Source organism: Oryctolagus cuniculus, chromosome 6, assembly GCF_051225735.1.
Source record: "Oryctolagus cuniculus isolate XC-2025 breed Fujian yellow rabbit chromosome 6, ASM5122573v1, whole genome shotgun sequence".
Taxonomy (NCBI): Eukaryota; Metazoa; Chordata; class Mammalia; order Lagomorpha; family Leporidae; genus Oryctolagus; species Oryctolagus cuniculus.
This window is the reverse complement of record NC_142872.1, coordinates 22,140,820-22,154,440: the sequence shown is the minus strand read 5'-3', so window position 1 is coordinate 22,154,440 and position 13,621 is coordinate 22,140,820. Positions and strand designations below refer to the sequence as shown.

Sequence of the window (13,621 nt, the reverse complement as noted above, 5' to 3'; positions counted from 1 at the left end):
TCAGTGTATTCTCTTTGCCCCATTCATAACATTCTATGCTCCTTTAGTATAAGGGCTGCACCTTATTTTTGTTGTTTTCTCTAGGAACTGGCACTGGGCACAGCACACCGTGTATCTTCACTAACCATTAGACTGCACGGCTGCTGCCATGCACTACCAGCTCCTCCTCACAGCCACCACCTCTGGGGAGAGTCCCCGAGGCTGGGCTCACAGGCCTTATGGCTCCACACGTGACACACAGCAATACTAAAGATAAGCACAGAGCCTCAGCAGGCTTTGGGAAGGCTGAGGGCACAGGACAGAACCAAGGGTGGACCAGCTCTCAAACGCTTTTTTTCACTTAATGTGCACATTTACTTATCATCAGTACATAACTGAGTCAGTGATCTGAAGCAACGCAAATAAAAAGGTGGAGATAAATTTGCAAAGTGAAGGCAACTAATATTTTTTTTTTTTGACAGGCAGAGTGGACAGTGAGAGAGAGAGAAAGACAGAGAGAAAGGTCTTCCTTTTCCGTTGGTTCACCCCCCAATGGCTGCTGCAGCCAGCACACTGATCCAAAGCCAGGAGCCAGGTGCTTCCTCCTGGTCTCCCATGTGGGTGCAGGGCCCAAGCACTTGGGCCATCCTCCACTGCCTTCCCAGGCCACAGCAGAGACTTGAACTTGAAGAGATGCAACTGGGACGGAATCCAGTGCCCCAACCAGGACTAGAACCCAGTGTGCCGGCGCCCAAGGCAGAGGATCAGCCTATTGAGCCGCGGCGTCGGCCCAAAGGCAACTAATATTTAATAACACTTGCTGTTTGCTAAGCAGTTTATATATACTGCTGCATTTAATTTTTAAAAATGATTTATTTACTTGAAAGACAGACATCTCTTGTTTACTGGTTCACTCCCCAAGTGCCTGCACAACAGGGGTTGGGCCAGGTTGAAGCCAGGAGCCAAGAATTCAATCCACATCTCCCATGGGTGGCTGGGGCCCAAGTTCTTGAGCTATAACCTGTTACCTCCAGGGTATGCATCAGCAGGAAGCTGGAATTGGGAGCAGAGCCAAGACTGAAACCAGGGCACTCTTGGTGTCCTAAGTGGTGTCTTAGCCACTCCACCAAATGCCCAGACCAGGACTTAATTCTTAAACAGCCCTTTCAGATGCATTGTATCTCAAAATGTATTCACAATTATGTTCCTAAGATCTAGTACAATGCCTGGTACATTGTGGACTCTTAACAAATACTGAATTAAACTAAATTCCATAAAGCCAAGAATGCATAGCTGGTACTCACAGGAAACACCTGAGGACACTCACCTCCACAGGATCAAATATCACCACTGGTACTGCTGTCTTGTTCATTTTGGCAGCTTTTCGGATGATTTCTTCAGCCTCTCTAAATCTCCTCTGGGATATCAGCCACCGTGGAGATTCAGGAATAAACCTAGAATTAATTTTTAATAGTTTATACCTTTTCACTGCAGCAGGGAGTGACACTATTAACTATAAGCTGCCCCCATATCATTTTAATTTAATAAAATTTTAGTTTTTTGTTTCTTTTTATGGTTAATTGGGAGAGAATCTCCCAAAGATTTCTATTGGATCATAGGAATAAATAAAATCATCTTCAAGTTTTAAACTTTAGATCTAATCACAAGACTGGTTATCAGTTGTGCTTGAGCCCAGACCATAAAGGGTGACTTATCTATGGGTACATTTGAGCCAGTGCATAGGCAGGGCTATTCTAAAAGAAGCACAGCCAGTAGATTTAAGTCCCCCAAGAGGAGAAACCATCTTCCTGGCATGTCCATGCTTTGGAGGATTCCTGGTACCTGAGCTGGGGATGGTCACAAGTTTACTGGGTAAAGCCCAGAGCACTCGTGTCCCCCTAGAACCTCCTGAAATGAGAGAAAAAGGTGAGGGCACTGGGCCTCCTTTAGACGTCCCTGTGGCTTTTAAAGTTTCCCAGGTCAGCGAGTGACAAACTGGGTTTTGGAAGATGTGATCCTTTTTTTATTATTATTATTTTTAAAGTCTCAACCCTTAATTTTTTAACTTAGATAGTATATACACATTTATAACTCAAGCTCAAATACTGCTACAAATGTAAGGCTTTTCTCCTTGCCTAAGTTTTATTTTTTAGACCCTCTGAGCCATTCTCTTGCTTTCCTTACCTATTTGTCAGTACTTAGTTATCCTAGAAAATAGATTAAAAGTAGCAAATATGTAGGCCTCCTATAATGAATAGGCCGCAATGCTACACTGGGAATTAGCTTAGAGGGAAACCCAACGTGACAAATGGCCAACCTGCAACTCCCTTCCTCAGCCTAGCAGCACATGGGTTGAAAAAACGAGCCTTGGCCAGCGCCGTGGCTTACTAGGCTAATCCTCCGCCTTGCGGCGCCGGCACACGGGGTTCTAGTCCCGGTCGGGGTGCCGGATTCTGTCCCAGTTGCCCCTCTTCCAGGCCAGCTCTCTGCTGTGGCCAGGGAGTACAGTGGAGGATGGCCCAGGTCCTTGGGCCCTGCACCCCATGGGAGACCAGGGTAAGTACCTGGCTCCTGCCATTGGATCAGTGCGGTGCGCTGGCCGCCGCACACCAACCGCGGCGGCCATTGGAGGGTGAACCAACGGCAAAGGAAGACCTTTCTCTATGTCTCTCTCTCTCACTGTCCACTCTGCCTGTCAATAATAATAATAATAATAAAAAAAGAAAAAACGAGCCCCTTCTGCATTTTTTGGAATATTCCCTTGATTGATTTGGAAGATTCCCATAGGAACTGTGACGATGTTAGGTCACTACCTTCCTAACTAGAGCTCCTTTGTCCAGCTTCTGAAATGTCCTATATCTGTGCTGTCCAGTATAGTAGCCACACCCACATGTGGTCATTGCGATAGTGTGGCTACTGGGACTCAGAAATGAACACCTAATTACTTTTTACCTTAAAGAGCTGCACTCAACCGGCGGCTACCGCATGAGACAACACGCAGAGGTCTGACGAGCAGCCACCGCACACGTGAGTGCTTCACACACACCTCTGTTGCTGGGAAGTGTCTCTCCCCAGCCACGCTATACCTACCAGGACCACACTTGTCTTTCTACAGGCTCTGACTCTTAGTGTGCAGCTTCCCCACCCCAGCTGCTCACACCTGTGACCTTTCACTGCCAGGTCTTTGAAAGGAAACTTGAGACATCTGCAGGGGCTCGCTTCAAATTTCCCTCTCATTTCTAGCTCACTGAAAATTCCAGGGACATTGGGAAATCCACTTCTTGAACTGCCTTGGTTTTCTCAGGTGCACAAAATTTCAAGTCTAGGGGCCAGCAGAGTGGCGCAGTGGATTAAGCTGCCACCTGTGACGCCAGCAATCCATATTGGAGCGCCAAGTACCAGCTGCTCTGCTTCTGATCCTGCTCTCTGCTCTCTGCTAATGTGTCTGGGAAAGCAGTGAAAGATGGCTGAAGTACTTGGGCCCCGCACCCACATGAAAGACCCTGATGGAGCTCCAGTCTGCTGGCTTCAGCCTGGCTTAGTCCTGTCATGTGGGAAGTGAACCAGTGGATGTAAGATTTCTTTCTCTCTGTATCTCCCTCTCTCTCTGTTATTCTGCCTTTCAAATAAATAAATCTTAAAAACAACAAACCAGTCTAGTTGATCATTTCAAAAGTTGATGGAGTGCTACATGCGAATGCATACTATGTTCTCTGTGTAGATTTAATTCAGATTATACATGGTGGGGGAGTTGCTGGAGAGTCTGTGTCACATAAATGAGCAGGGTGTACAGTAGATCTGAATGTCACCCTGTCATCCCAGTCCAGTGACTGCCAATCACTGTTTCAGGAAGTCCTGCCCTCAAGGACAAGATGTTCAGAAGTAAGCCATTTAGGGGCTGGCGCCTTGGCTCACTTGGTTAATCCTCAACCTGCGGTGCCGGCATCCCATATGGGCACTGGGTTCTAGTCCCAGTTGCTCCTCTTCCAGTCCAGCTCTCTGCTGAGGCCCAGGAGAGCAGTGGAGGATGGCCCAAGTGCTTGGGCACTGCACCCGCATGGAAGACCAGGAAGAAGCACCCGGCTTTGGATCAATGCAGCACCGTCCATAGCGGCCATTTGGAGGATGAACCAATGAAAGGAAGAGCTATCTGTCTCTCTCTCTCTCTCACTGTCTAACTCTGCCTGTCAAATTAAAAAAAAAAAAAAAGTAAGCCATTTAGTTTCCATAGGAAAATGACAAGTATGTGGCTAAACTTTCAAGTTGAACACCTAGCTTGTTAGTGCTGCCCTCTCTCTGAGGCAGTCCTGGGCTGGAATTGGGTGCCCACCATAAACGGGAGCACTCATGCGTCAGCCTGTAGGCAACAGAAGGAAGAATTCTCCTTGGGGTCAAGTGAGCAGCTCTTTGTGGATGGACCTTCTCCTCTGGGAACTCAGGGCAGGGGGAGAGGATGGGCAGTGGACACCCATCAGAGCTGCTCCATGCTGTGGGACATGGTCCTGAGCTGAGCCAATTGCTACCATCCTCATTGTGGTCATCAGAGCTCTGCAGTTTATTCTCTCTCCCTCCCTCTGTTTCAGATAAACTCGTATAGTGATCAGGCTGATTTTAAAATATTTTGAAAGTATTGCTTTCTTAGGCCAAAGTGACAACTAAAGCCAGAGAACAGAGATGATTAAAAACATTCATTTGAAGGTTGGGCATTAGGTACAGCAGTTAAGCTGCCACTTAGGATACCCACTGCCTATAGCAGAGCACACGGGTGTGAGTCCCAGCTCCACCCTCCATTCCAGCCTCCTGCTAATGTGCACTCTAGGAGGCAGGAAGTGATGGTCCCCGATACTCGTGTGGGAGACCCGGATTGAATTCTGGGCTCCCAGCTTCAGCCTGGCCCTTCATTCATGGCTGTCAAGTACATCTGGAGAGTAAACCAGTAGATGGAGATTTGTCTTTATCTCTCTTTCTCTTTCTACCTTTCATATACATCAGATAAACCACAAAAAAATCAATCGTGTGAAGAGGCAGAGAAAAATATTTGAATATCTTGTCTGTGTCTTAAGAGAATATCTGGGGCCGGCGCCGTGGCTCAATAGGCTAATCTTCCACCTTGCAGCGCCGGCACACCGGGTTCTAGTCCCAGTCGGGGCGCCGGATTCTATCCCGGTTGCCCCTCTTCCAGGCCAGCTCTCTGCTGTGGCCCGGGAGTGCAGTGGAGGATGGCCCAAGTGCTTGGGCCCTGCACCCGCATGGGAGACCAGGAGAAGGACCTGGCTCCTGCCTTCGGATCAGTGCGATGCGCCGGCCGCAGTGCGCCGGCCGCGGCGGCCGTTGGAGGGTAAACCAATGGCAAAAAGGAAGACCTTTCTCTCTGTCTCTCTCTCTCACTGTTCACTCTGCCTGACAAAAATAAAAAATAAAAATAAAAAATAAAAAAAGAGAGAATATCTGGTCACTCCATGTTTTCTGACAAATTCAAAAGCAATCGTGGAGAGGGGGACAAAGGGCGTGATGATGATGATGATCATGATGATGCTCTCAATCCAGAAAACAACTCTGCCCCTGTAAGTCTGGGGTGGTGTTTCTGGACTGACTCTCACACGGCACTCTTGACCTCAGACTGAGCTCCCAGAGAAACCTCCAAATCAAAATAATATTAACTTTTAAATAATGCTCTCTCAAATTCTATGGGAGAAAGGAAGAAAAAGAAAAACATGCCTTTTCCACTCCATGCCAAGAGTTTACACTGGAAAAGTGTAGTAGTCTTGGAGGACATAAAAGGACAGTAGCTTGGGTGGTCTAGCCAGAGCCACCTGGTCAGACCTGTCAATCTGTACAGTGGCCAAAGAGTTACAGCAAGGACCAGGGATCAAGGACATTCCAGACCTAACTTCCAGGTGGGGTGTGGGAGGGCAGCCTCAAGGTCAAGTCTATGATCAAAGAAATGGGTCAAAAAATGATCAAAGAAACTTGTATCATATGTAAGCAGATACAAATCAAGCAGTGCAGTAAGACCAGTCACTGATATAAAACTGGATTTTGATTTAATAAAAGCAGACCAAGAAGAACTAACAGGGGCAGGTACCAGATCCACCAGTGGTAGAAATCCTCTTTCCACTTGCTTAAATGTGAAAAAGCAAAGAACTGGCAAATCACAAAAAAGGAGGTATGGTTGGGACCTTATTCCATTATTCTTAATCTGTTCTCTCACGTGAGATCCGCCCCCACCAGATAATTACGTTGGGTAAGACTGAGACCAGAATCTCCAAACACTGCTGTTCCCATAAATGTTAGGTCAAAATTAAGTTGTAGGGATGGGAGGGGGAAAGAGAGCCCTTCTCTAACAACTCATTAAACAAATTAATTCTCTCACTTTGGGGCCGGTGCTGTGGCGCAGCGGGTTAATTCCCAGACCTGAAGCACCAGCATCCCCTATGGGCACAGGTTCTAGTCCCGGCTGCTCCTCTTCTGATCCAGCTCTCTGCCATGGCCTGGGAAAGCAGTACAAGATGGGCCAAGTCCTTGGGCCCCTGCACCCACGTGGGAGACCCAGAGGAATCTCCTGGCTCCTGGCTCCTGGCTTTGGATCGGCACAGCTCCGGCAGTTGTGGCCAACTGGGGAGTGAACCATTGCACGGAAGACCTCTCTCTCTCTCTCTCTCTCTCTGCCTCTCCTCTCTCTGTGTAACTCTGACTTTCAGTTAAATAAATCTTTAAAAAAAATTCTCTCACTCTTCAAGATAAAGCAGGCGAACAGGCACACCTTGGAGTTATCATTGCTTATAATTACTTTATGGTGTTCCTCGGTGCCCATGGGGAATTCCAGGACCCTCCACAGACACTAAGCTCTGAGGATGCTCAAGTCCTGTCTAGAAAATGGCATTTGACTTCCACATATCCTCCTGCATACTTCAAGTCATCTCTAGATACAGGTAATACCTAGTCCAGTGCAAATGTTAGGTAAGTAGGTGTTTACATATTGTTTAGGGAATAATGAAAAAAGTCTGTACACGTTCAGCGCCACAGATGGAATTTTTTTTTTTTTTTAAGCTGTATTTTGGCCGGCGCCGTGGCTCACAAGGCTAATCCTCCGCCTAGCGGCGCCGGCACACCAGGTTCTAGTCCTGGTTGGGGCGCCGGATTCTGTCCCGGTTACCCCTCTTCCAGGCCAGCTCTCTGCTGTGGCCAGGGAGTGCAGTGGAGGATGGCCCAGGTGCTTGGGCCCTGCACCCCATGGGAGACCAGGAAAAGCACCTGGCTCCTAGCTCCTGCCATCGGATCAGTGAGGTGCGCTGGCCACGGTGGCCATTGGAGGGTGAACCAACGGCAAAGGAAGACCTTTCTCTCTGTCTGTCTCTCTCACTGTCCACTCTGCCTGTCAAAAAAAAAAAATGTATTTTTCCATTCTCAATTAGCTGAATCTGAGGATGCAGAGCCCAGAAATACTGAGAGCTGACCGTACTGTAATTGAACAGAGAAAAAGATGCACTAGAGGAAGAAAAGGGATGACATCTGGGGGTAGAGTAAAAACAGCAAAACGCAACACCACCATCACCACACAACAACCAGCAATGCCTGAGTGTGAGGAGAGGGGCTGCGTTGTGGCGCAGAGGTTTAAGCTGATGCCTGCAACTGCAGCATCCCATGTGGGTGCTGGTTCAAGTCCTGACTGCTCTACTTCTGATCCAGTCCTCTGCTAATGCACCTGGGAAAGCTCAACATGGCCCAAGCACTTGAGCCCCTGCACCCCCATGGATGACCGGGATGGAGTCCCTGGCTCCTAGCTTTGGCCCGGCCCAGCCCTGGCTGTTGTGGCCATTTGGAGAGTGATTCTCCTCTCTCTCTCTCTCTCTCTCTCTCTCTCTCAATCTCTCTCAGTAATGTGTGCTTTCAAATAAATAAATAAATCTTAAAAAAAAAAAGTGGGGAGAGTCCAGGAGGGACTAGAATTCCTGAGAATAGTGCATTGAGGGGCACAGATTGAAACCCCAGCACACAGGCCCACCCACAAAGAGGCCTGAGCAAGCCCCAGTGGAGGTCACGCAAGCCCAGGCCAGCTCAGTGGGAGGTTCTCGGCTGCAGGTGTGCCCGCCTGCAGCAGAGAGCCCAGCTGGGACGAGCCACACTCACCACCACAGCGGGACACACAGCACCCCCGGCACCGTCAGCGCCAGCAGCAGCATCCGCCAATCTCTGATGAAGTAAGCAAACAGTGGCAGCAGCATGTAGCCCACTGCAAAAAATGTGCACACTCCTAACGTAGAGAATAGAATACGAACTGACTTGCCAAGAATTTCTGTTCCTGTTCAAAACAAGGGAGGAGTATTAGCATTGTAATCCACTTTAATATGTGCTGTTTCTATCACCATCCGGCAGCTGGAGTCCAGACTTCAACCACTGAGGAAAGGGAAAAGGCGTTTGCCTAGGGCCAGGAGCAGCGGCGGTGGTCGGTCAGTGGAGGAAGAGGGGATGACCCCAGGCGGCTCTGAAGGATGAGTTTTCAGGAGATTGCAAAACAAACCAGAGACTTATTTTTTAAGGCCATCCTGAGTCCCAGAAATATTACGCCCACTCTAGGAGGTAGAACCCTTCTGAGAACGCCACCTTTCCGAGATAAGAGCCCAGCGGGAAAGGCAGAGAGCAGTGCGGGACACCAGTGCCATCAGTGCTTCTCTCAGCTGCGCCTCGGCAGACAGGGGACCACCAGGGAACCGGTGATGACTGTATGTAGCTCACAGTTAGTTTCCTCCACCACCTGAGGACACCCCTGCCTGCCCTTGAGTCCTGACAAGTCAACAGGACCCAGCTGGCTGCGCAGGAGCCTGGGGCAGGGCGCCCGGCACGCAGGGCTGGATTCCTGCACGGCCACAACGTGCCTGGAGGGCAGCCCCAGGCAGACACAAGCTTCAGACCAAGGAAAGAAAGAAGGAGCTGTTCTGCTGCCTCTGCAGCCCATGGCCCCGGAGCGGGCCACATACCCAGGGGGTTCCATAAAGCTTTCCCTGAGCACCTCTGAGGCCCACGACTTTGTGTTGGCAGGTACTGTTCTGACTCTGAAGCAGCTGATGGCTCCTGCTCTGCTCTGCCCAGGGTGAATCCGGGGCTGCCAGCGCCACCCAGATAGGACCTGGCATGCTCGGGGACATGGGCAGGACTCCGGATCTTACCTCATGAAAGATCTTCTTGTGTGCCCTGGCTCCTGAACCTCGGTTAGCTACCACACGGAGGAGGGGAACTGATGGCAGGGCGGGGCGGGGCGGGGCGTGCTTTATTCCTGAGCAGGGGTTTAGAAGGGAAGTGGCAGAGAAACTGATCATGGCACAGATAAAGCGCAGTCTGGTCGGGTTGCAAAGTCAGGGAGCTCCCACCTACCTTCATAACCCCAGTCACAGAAGAGAAAAGGTTACACACTAGGGCGCCAGGTGACTCTCTAAGCCTGAACCAGAACAACAGTTGTAACCTTGCAGAGTCCACGTAGGGGACAGAAGCTCTGACAGCTGGCCTCTCTGCCTTCTGAGTACCAAGCAAGAGGGATGGAATAAACCTAAACAATTCCTTGCTGCCTCTGCTCCCTGCTCTCTGACTTGCGGGCAGTCACTCTTCCTCAGACACCATTGTCATTGTCGTCGTCATCATCATCATCATCATCATCATCTTCCAGCCTAGCATGTTTTGAGTGTTTTGCCAGGAACCAGGCTAAGGGTTTGCATACATAATCTCCTTGTCTCTTTGTGGCAATTATGTAAGAGCTGATATTATTCCTGTTTTACACATCATCAGTTGAGACTGAAAGAGTTAAAGCCAGTGGCCTGAATTCACTCAACCATAGTAAGTAGTGTAATCTGAACCAGATCTGTTTGAATTATGGATTCTGATCCAGGTCCCAAGCAAAGAGCGCCTGGGGCAGAGCCTCAGCCCTGCAAAGCCATCTTCAGCTGGGGCTCTAGGGGAGACCGATGGGTAGGGAGAACTTGTGTTTTCCCTTCCTGGGCTGGTCCTTGGGCCAGCTGAGGCCCCAGGCCCTCTGAGGGACACCAGGAGAACAGCCTGGATTCCTGCAGATCATCCCTCAGGGCCGTGGCCTCTGCCTGAATCGGAGTGCTGCCTCCAAGAGGCACGATTCAGAGAAGGTCAGGCTCCCTTCCAGGTAGATCAGGGCCCTTCTGTGTCAGTCAGCCGATTCCACATGGCAGGAATGGCCAACAGAGGCTGGCAGGAGACACAGCTCAAGAGGCGAGACAGGGGGCCGGCACTGTGGCATAGTGGGTAAAAGCTGTAAGGCTGGCATCCCATATGGGTGCTGGCTCAAGATCCGGCTGCTCCACTTCTGATTCACCTCTCTGCTATAGCATGGGAAAGCAGGAGGAGAGGGCCCAAGTCCTTGGGCTCCTGCTCCTGAATCGGAGACCTGAAAGAAGCTCCTGGCTCCTGGCCTTGGATAGGCCCAGCTCTGGCCATTGTGGTCATTTGGGGAGTGAACCAGTGGATGGGAGATCTCTCTCTTTCTGCCTTTGCCTTTGCCTCTGCCTCTGCCTCTCTGTCACTCTGCCTTCCATAAAAATAAATAAATCTTGAAAAAAAGAGAGAGAGAGAGATACGATGGTGGTGCCGCTGCCAGGATAGAGATGGGCCCAGTATCCCTGAGCTGGGAATGCCTCCATCAGGTGTGTGGACAGAGCCGGGCTCTTTGGCACCAAAATGCTACCAAGTGGCTTTGTTAAGTCCTACTTCCTAGAGTGACTGTTGTAAAGACTGAGATGGTGGGAAGTGCCTGGCAAGAAGGTAGGCACTCAGGGGTACTTATTCCCTTCCCCCCAAACATCTGCAGTATGCTGCACACCAGGGGGATGAGAGAGACTTCAGAGCACTTGACCACAAGGATGACAGAAGACAGCAGTACTTTGGTACTCCCAGAAAACACCCAGAATTCCCATCAGATCAGTAGATGCCCCCTGCTCAGGGCTTCCCCACTCTCATCTATAAGCCTGCGCAGAACGCTGGGGTCAAAATGACCTTTCTGGGATGGACGGCTGGAGCAGTGGTTAAGCTGCTTGGGATGCCTGCATCCCATGTCAGAATGTCTAGGTTCAAGTCCTGGCTGTTTCCTATCCCAGCTTCCTGCTAACTTGTCCTGAGGGCGGAAGCGTGATGCTCAACCACTGGGTCCTTGCCATCCACATGGGAAACCTGGACTGGTTTCTGGCTCCTGTCTTCAGCCTTGTGCACTCCCAGCTGTGGGGGACATTTGAATGAACCAGTGGATGGAAGATCTCTCTTTCTGTTTCTGTCTCTGACTCTGTCTTTTGAATAAAACAAAAAATACAGTTATAAAAAGTATACTCAGCAATGTTACCTGCCTCCTATCTGTGACCCACGTCATTAGTAACGACTGCACTGATGATCTTTGTCCTATGGATTTGTAGCCACCTCATCCCTGGCAGGTTTTGATGCAGCTTATATTGAAGTACAGTGAAATAAGGGTAGCACTAAAGTAAAATGTAAAGGAAAGTTAAAAATGTGTGCCCTGGGGGAAGAACCAAACCATGTGGCTGATGACTTTGAAGACAGCGGCCCCTCCTTCCTCTCCTCATCACTACCTGAGCTCTCTCACAGCAGCAAGGCCATGTGAGCACACAGGGAAAACCCAAGGAGAGAGTTCTCAACACACCTGAACTCCACCGGCACCTTAATTCTGGATTTCTATAACTGAGGAAAAATAAGTTTCCATTGCTTCAGTCACCCAGGCTGTGGCATTGTTTAAAATGGTATTCCAAGCAGACTAAGACAAAATTATATTTCAATACAGGGCCACTGTTGCCAGGCACCAGGTCAACCTATGATGCTGGCATTCCATATGAGCATGGGTTTGAGTCCTGGCTGCTCCACTTCCCATCCAGCTCCCTGTTAATGTGCCTGGGAAAGCAGATGATGGCCCAAGTGCTTGGACACCTTCCAGCTATGTGGTAGACCAGGATGAAGTTAAAGGCTCCTGGCTTTGGCCTAGCTCAGCACTGTTATAGCCATTTGGGGAGTGAACCAGGAGATAGAAGGTAGCACTCTTTCTTTCCCTGTGTCTCCCTCTCTGTAACTCTCTGCCTTTTAAATATAAAATAAATCTTTTAAAAATTTTGAAAAATGCACAGCTGATAGAAGCTGCTGAATTGACGAAGCTGGATTTCACATTTCTTGCGCTTCCTTGTAGCCAAAGGTATAAGGAAGGTGCCATCGGCTACATTCTTATTAAAAGCAGGAATGTCTTGCTGGTCAGAGGAAGCAAAGCCTTAAATGGCACAGCATGTCCAAAGCAGTGTCACATGGGAGTTGATACTAGGAGCCCCAGGAAACACTGCACTGACTGAAGCATCACCCAGGACAGAGGGCCAGTCACTTTCCATGTAGAATGCATTTCAGCCATTAGTTATGGGGATGGAAGAGCAGACTGGACAAGTTGAGAGCATTTCTGGGAAACAGAGCTGCTGGGGCAGCCACACGGGGGTAGGGCCAGTATCTTTGGTCCTGAGTGCTGATTCCCTCCCTAACCAGTGTCACTCTGGCAGCACCATCACTAGTGTGTCCATTCTATGACACTTTTGGGCAGTTCTGCTGTTTCCTTACAGCTTCTAGCCTCCTGCAACTGACTGGTTCATTAATTTTAAAAAGTGGCCCAAGGAGGGGACCCATTCTTGCACCGCTTTGAGAATGGGAGTAATCAGACCTTCCAAAATCACTTAAAGACTCCTGAGACAGGATATTCTCACCAAGGGCCTTGCTGGCCCCTTCCTCCCCAGATCCAAGGGCAGAATTGAAGGGACAAACCGAGCTCAGCACAGCCACCACCTCTCAGTTGGCTGCACGCTAAAGATAACCTGAAATCTGGCTATGCTAGCCCTGAGCCACTAGAGGCCGCTGCTGTGCTTCAGGAAAGCCCGCAGCCACCTTATTCTTGCCCTGTGTCTGGCACAGGGGGAGACGGCCACTCCCAGATGGTTTTCAGTGACACTCTCAGACTTTCAGACCCCAGAACCCAACCCAACAAGTCTCAGGCCAGGACACAGAAGTCAGCAGTTTCTCACAGAGCACAAGGGAGTAAAACAACAGCTAGGGAGGTCCCCAGGGCACCTGCCCAATGATAGCTGGCTTCTCACATCTGGGCTATGGTGACCCTCAGCACTGCACATGGGACCACAAGTTGAATGGGGAGCAGAGAGGAGATGGATGGTAGTATCAGGGACAGAGGAGCAGGCCTTACTTGCAGGAGGCCTGTGTGCACACTCTTTGCTTCCCCCACTCATAACAGGGAGGCCCCAAAGAGAAGGACCTTGCACCTTTGGAGAGGCAGGTCTTAACACTGGCCATTCTGCAGGGCCCGGCACTGCCACAGCCTGGCACAGGAACAGGGCTCTGGGGCCTCACTGTGACTTTCCGCCCTGGCATTCCAGATGTTCCTTCCAGTCCTCCTGTGGTTGGGCCTGCTGGCGTCAGGCACAGTGCTCTCTGGGATGGCTCTAGCACAAGCAGAGCTGCACGCCAGTAGGATCACCGTAAGGAAGATCGGGTCTGGGGACTCAGAACACAAGAACAATGGGCTGTGCCATGCCTGTTCGCTTTGCTCTGTTCCCGTGGCCAGCAGGTTGCAATTTCT

The 13,621-nt window shown here is 50.0% G+C and overlaps 1 protein-coding gene across 1 annotated transcript in view; it reads right to left on the bottom strand.

Moving 5' to 3' along the window:
• The window catches only part of SLC22A4 (solute carrier family 22 (organic cation/zwitterion transporter), member 4), a 42,425-nt gene that overhangs the window by 12,834 nt on the left and 15,970 nt on the right, over positions 1 to 13,621 (bottom strand). Inside the window, 2 exon segments of the mRNA NM_001171346.1 lie at positions 1,307 to 1,433; positions 8,110 to 8,281. Of these exon segments, the coding sequence (NP_001164817.1) occupies positions 1,307 to 1,433; positions 8,110 to 8,281 (299 nt within the window).